This window comes from Apium graveolens, chromosome 3 (genome assembly GCF_009905375.1).
Source record: "Apium graveolens cultivar Ventura chromosome 3, ASM990537v1, whole genome shotgun sequence".
Classification (NCBI taxonomy): domain Eukaryota; kingdom Viridiplantae; phylum Streptophyta; class Magnoliopsida; order Apiales; family Apiaceae; genus Apium; species Apium graveolens.
The window spans coordinates 21,223,874-21,230,038 of NC_133649.1; the positions used below are offsets into that span (position 1 = coordinate 21,223,874).

At 33.8% G+C, this 6,165-nt stretch overlaps 2 protein-coding genes across 2 annotated transcripts; both read right to left on the reverse strand.

Moving 5' to 3' along the window:
- Positions 1 to 842: 842 nt before the first annotated feature.
- LOC141710624 (protein VAPYRIN-like) lies at positions 843 to 2,573 on the reverse strand. Its single transcript, XM_074513186.1, has one exon. It carries the CDS (start codon positions 2,571 to 2,573, stop codon positions 945 to 947), a length of 1,629 nt encoding a protein of 542 aa, XP_074369287.1. The 3' UTR covers positions 843 to 944.
- Positions 2,574 to 4,071: 1,498 nt separating this feature from the next.
- Positions 4,072 to 4,658, reverse strand: LOC141710625 (dehydrin HIRD11-like). The gene has a single exon (XM_074513187.1). The coding sequence runs from the start codon at positions 4,536 to 4,538 to the stop codon at positions 4,263 to 4,265; it is 276 nt and encodes a 91-aa protein (XP_074369288.1). The 5' UTR covers positions 4,539 to 4,658; the 3' UTR covers positions 4,072 to 4,262.
- Between the last annotated feature and the right edge of the window lie 1,507 nt (positions 4,659 to 6,165).

Genomic DNA, 6,165 nt, shown 5'->3' on the forward strand with positions numbered 1-6,165 from the left:
TCAAGCTCAAATGTAATTCTTTTCAGGCTGATTATGCTATTGATGCGCTATTGATGCTATTTATGTGAACATGTTATCAAGTACAAGGAGACGCCGAATAATATTCAACACGTAATATTGTCTTACTGTCAATAGAAAAATTACGTAATGTGCTATTAGCTTAAATTTAATAAATATATTTTCCCATTATATGTGAAAAGGATATTCGCGTAAAAAAAGTTGTCAAAAGAGTAATGTTGTGTTAGTGTTCAACTGAAAAATTACGTAAACATTTCTCTTTATATTATTTAATAAATTTAAAAAAAAAGAAAAATTTAGCACGCGTAACGCGGGCAAAAATCCCCAGTTAAAGATAACAGAGCAGCAACAACAACTTACCGAAGTTAACAAGACAGACATAGAAAGAGTTATGAAGAATTGGTTTGCCTTGGGTTATTCACCTAAATTTTGTTGTATTCATTAGCCTCACCTGTAAAACAAACAGACTTTTACCTTAAACTTAACAATCCAAATAGTTTTTCATTTATCTGTCCTGTAGATGGGAGCACCTGTAACTTTTTCTAAATACCAACAATGGAGAATCTGATTAAGTATCTCATTGACTCGCATCATCCTTCTCTTTATCTAGAGTACATGTAGGTTTAGTCCGAGCCTCGGCTTTTAAATATCGGTGTGCTCGAACACTGAACAGACACATAATTTTTTTACAGAAAAGCGACTTGCCATTGGAAAAAAAACTGGAATGCATTCAAACTCAAAGGACTATGAATATCTTTACAAAAATATATGAAACAGAAATAAACATACATTGTGTTTTATGAGTCCAACTCTGTGTTCCGCGTGTTCCAGCTATGTAAAAGAATAATGAAGGGTACCAAGTTCTCAATTTAATAATTTATCAAAGAAGATAAGCTCAAGCCTCATTTTTACTGCAGCTACCATGGCTATATTGCATTCATTGCTCTAGTCCGCTCATAGCTATTCCGAACACTCCTTGGGTGCATTACATTTTTCTTCTTGATTGTTCCAATGTCCATGATTTCTTTGCCTCCTCTTCCCTTTCCAAATGACACCAGTGAGGTAGGAGGCAACCCATACTTTTTCACTACTGAACCATCTTTTGTCGCACCTCCGTAAACCAAAATCCTGGTAATACCTGAATAATTCAGAGACTCCGCAATTTGAATTGCAGTAACACCTTTCTTAGTTTTTGATTCAACCTCGGTGCCTTTCTTTACCAGCAATTCAATCACTTCAACTTGTCCGGACTCAACAGCACAGTGCAATGCAGTGTAACCATCCACATCTTTTGCATTAATGTCAATTCCCTTTTGAATTAACATCCGCACAGCATCAAGGTGTCCTTTAAACGAGGCCCGATGCAGTGCTGTCCAACCGTGCTGATCGCGACCATTTATGGAAGCTCCGTTCTCAAGGAGCCTCTGCATTATTCTCACTTCACCTTTTCGTGCAGATGTACTTAAGATCTCCCCTAGATGGAGCGCGTCATAGAGCCTGTTGTGCCCATGTTCTGCAGCAACATCATAAGCAGTTTTACCAACTAAATTACGGATATCTTTGTTAGCCCCCTTTTGGAGTAATAGTTTGATCATATGGTCATCCCCTAATGCTGCTGCAATATGTAAAGGTGTATCACCATCAACAGAATTACGAATATCGGTTCTTGCACCGTCTGTCAACAATTGTCTCGCACAATCCTTTTGCCTCTCCTCTACAGCTATGTGCAGAGCGCTGTCACCATCTTTAGTAAGTGCATTGATATTAGCATTCTTGAGTAGAAGAAGCTTTAAAATCTCCAGGTGTCCCCCACCAGCTGCAAAATGAATTGGGCCCCATGAGGATGGCTCTGACCTTTCCACATTTGCTCGATGAGCCAACAAGAGCTCAGCGATTAGAGTATGCCCTAATGCCACTGCAGCTTCTAGAGGAGTTGAGCCGGACCTACTCGGAACCTCAACGTCTGGCTCGAATTCGAGTAGAAGCTGTACTAGATCAGGCCGATTTTGACTAATGGCCAAATGAAGTAAAGTTTGACCATCAGCATCAGCTGACTCAACAGCCTTCCAAGCAGGATCACTTTTATCTAACACATCTCTAATTTCATCCATAGCACCATTGATAACAAGTTGAGTCAGAACAGGAGATCCAACAAACATGATTTTTATAGCACTATCAATAAACACTTGTTTTCTCCTGGTAGTAAACCATTCATTAGGAATTGTATTAAAAGTTGAAGTGGCGTTCTTAACAGCTGCACCAGGTACAACAACACTATGCAAGAGGAATGAATCGTCACAATATGGAGAGGATTCGGGAAGCACAGAATGTTGATGTGATTCATAAGTAATCTGAATTGTGACAGTAGTGAGTGGAGATATGATTCCAGACTGTGGACGGATGGTGTATTTGTTTTTGTCCATGGGTTGTAGGCGAAATGCCACGGGCATGGTGTACATAACATTGCGTAAAGTCAGCTCCCCATAACATCTCTGGCCCTTTCTTATTCTGATTGTCACAAGGTTTGATGGCTCTAAGCTTATAAGTCTATCCATGATGTTAATCAATTAGAGTAGATTTTCAAGGTCTTTTTTGTGAATCAAAATAGAAGTGAAGTTGTGCTTATTCTTGAAGAAAGAACAAAAGCCAAGACAAGAGAATAAGTGAAGGAATTAAGTTGACAGGAAATGATAGGTAAGTGGTAAAATATAAGGGAAGGAAAAGAATGGCCGGCAATAACAAGGAATAATAAACAATGCTAGACTTGTTCTATTCGGCGCCCGACTTGCAAAAATTTATGTTAGGGATCTTGTAGAACAATTCTGAACAGTTGTTTTATAATTTGTTTAATGATCAGAAGTGTGGTCAATATACTAAGTAACCAATTCTCCGAAAAATCTCAAGGTGTCGGAGAAAGTTCCCAACTGGATCTTATATTATGTTCTAACATAATTTGGCAATCTTGCGACTTGTGATTGGTGATTTATATACTAGTGATATGTAATTTGTAAATGTTTCAAGTTAAAACGTATCAAAACATATTGTCTGGTACATTTTAATGTATGCATAAATTTGTGCATATTGTTAATTGCTTGGTAAACCAGAACAACTGGCAACCCCTACTTAGTACTCCTATTTGTGTATCAGCCCAAAACCATCAAGATGCCTCACCAAAATCTGGTCAGCTATGAACACAAATAGCACCTTTCGGCTATAATCTTGGATTATCAAAACATAAGCACTGTCCTATTCATTGAGTGTTGTAACTGAGCTCAAGATACTGAACTCTCCTACTCAGTCTTTACTTAGGGTTAAGGCATATCGTAACTTATTACAGAGCAGCATTCAACAAACAATAAAACTTAGTTAAGTTGGAATTACCCCTTCACCCTCAAACCAAAAACAATATCCATTACTGACTTTCTGTAAAAAACAGTGGAAAGAACAGAATAACCAGCCTGCAATTTGTACCTAGCTGACATCAGTACAGGTCCGTAAGACAGTAACTAGTAACCACCCTGTTTAATGTAAATGGTCAATCATGTGCAACTATAGTTTTTTCTGTTTTGTTATGAAACATTATAATTTTTCTAATCCGATCTAATTGGACAGTGATACCGGGGAAGGCAGTAACTTTATCTGGTCCCAGAATGAGAGACTTGATTCCTGGGACCAATTCTTTAATTGTAATGTGTCCAGATCAACAGGGGCAATTGTGAAAAGAATTTTTTGTCTTTAAACAAATATGTCCAAACAACATATTTAATAGAAAATTCATCTAGATTCCAAATTCTTAGAAACAGAATGTATTTTCATTTTCCCCAATAGCCTATCCTATATTTCTGACTCTGTGTCCAAGGTCTGGGATTTAATCTGTCGAACTCATAGATTCATGAAAGATTCAGGATAGAATCTGTATCGGAAAGCATGATTGCTGACACATTCATACACCTACATGTGATTATCAATTCTAAATCAAACCTGACTTTGGCCAAGGTGCACAGGGATCACAATTGCTATAAACTTGTTAGACAAGCAATAAGAACTACACAGTACAAGAGAAATATATGTTTAGACTGTCATTATCATATATACAAATGGCAAGTACAGAAATTTACAATCTACATTTAATTCGTTATTATATGAATTAAAACAGTAAGTAGATAACATGAGCTACCACATTTCATAGAAAATGATGCACCAGACCTAGGAAGGTAAAAATGTGATATGAAATGATTTGTTAATTAGTCGCTGTCGCTACCGCTGCTGCTGTCACCATGCTTGTCATGACCATCATGCTTCTTTTTCTTCTTCTTGTCCTTGTCGCCGTGACCCTTCTTTTTGTCATCTCCATGGCCATGATGATCGCCTTTGCTATCACCATGCATCTTATCCTTCATTTTGTCGACAATGCCTTCTTTGTGTTCGCTCTTTTTGTGATCATCGTGATGCTTGTCACCGTCCTTATGGTCCCCTCCAAAACCCAATGTTTCCTCTACTTTGTGTATGATGCCCGACATAACTTGGCTGGTTGATATCTAATTTAGGGTGTGTTGTTAAATGGGAATGAGTAATGGAATGGAAGAAGGTTGCAGGGGATTTATAATAAGAATAAAGAGGGAAATGAAGAGAGAGAATGTAACAATTCTTGACTGCTCATTATCCGAGTATTCATGGCGTCCGGTGAGAGGAAAGTCATAGCAAACCATGCATTTTCCTTTACCTTTCACTAAAACTGAATTGCTATTACAGAGATAAAGAGAAACACTTGTCGTCTTCCCCGTAAACTTTACTACAATAATTATATAGTTGATAACCCGAAACACGGGTGCGAGATTAAAAATATCGAATTAATATTTATAATAAATTATTCATAATCTGTGCGAAACACGAATTAAAATTAATATATTAATATCAAATATTAAAATTAGTACTTGCAAAAAATAGTTATGTAGTTAAAAAGAATCGAATCAGTTATGAAATTTTACACTATAATTCTAGTTTTGCATTGTTTTACTTGATTTAGAAATCTAACATATTAGTTTTATTTTTGTAAAACGAATTGTATCTCTATCTTACAAACCAAATATCTGTTCATTAGATAATTTAATATTAATTAATATTATTTGATAATTATCTTATATTTACCTTTTTCAATATAGTTTATTTATTATTACCTAATTATCGATAAAAATTAATTTACAACTTAAAAATAAATAGATGTTATTAAACTTAATTTAATATTACTTAATATAATCTAAATACAGCCTATAAATTTGTTATTGTTAAAATATGTTTTTTAATTTTAAGTTAATAAACGTTGTGATGGACAATAAGAAATACGATCGTTAATCAATAATTTTCAGTTTAAAAGTTAATAAATGTTACTAAAGTCATTTGCTATTACTTAATTATTTTTAAAATAATATTATCAAATTTATAAGTAAACTGACACTAGGATTGTCACTAACTAAAAAAAATAAAATTTACAGAGAATATAAGTCAATTCGTGTTAATAATTTAGTTCGCAGTTAGTAATTTTTCAAAATAAAAGTAAATATATGTTATTTTACTTAATTTAATGTAACTTAATAAATTTTTAATATAATTTATAAATAAATAAAGTTTATAGAGAATATAAATCAATTCGTGTTAGTAATTTACTTATTAGTTTGCAAAGAAAATAAAATTTACAAAGAATGGAAGTCGATTTGTGTTAAAAACAAAATTTACAGGGAATAGAAGTCAACTTATGTCAGGTAAGTACCAAAATTTGGTAGTTTGGTACTTTTAACACCAAATTATACATAATTTCGCTTTATTATTAATAAAGAGTATAGATTGGAATCAATATTCTAATTGCCTAATTGTGTATCACATGTTTTCTATGTCTATCCGTAAGTACCATATATATTATTATATTAAATTAGCATAATAACCGTGCGAGCCACGAGTCATTTTTTAGATTTTTTTTATACCATACAATTATATTAGTAAAATTCTTGATCATTTTCTTATTGATAAATATTGTATAACGTATAAAACATATCAAATATAAGTTGAGTATTTATTAGTGTGTAAAGTTTTTATTTAAAACATTAATAACGTTCATAACGTTTTTAATATATCTCATTAATTATAATACAT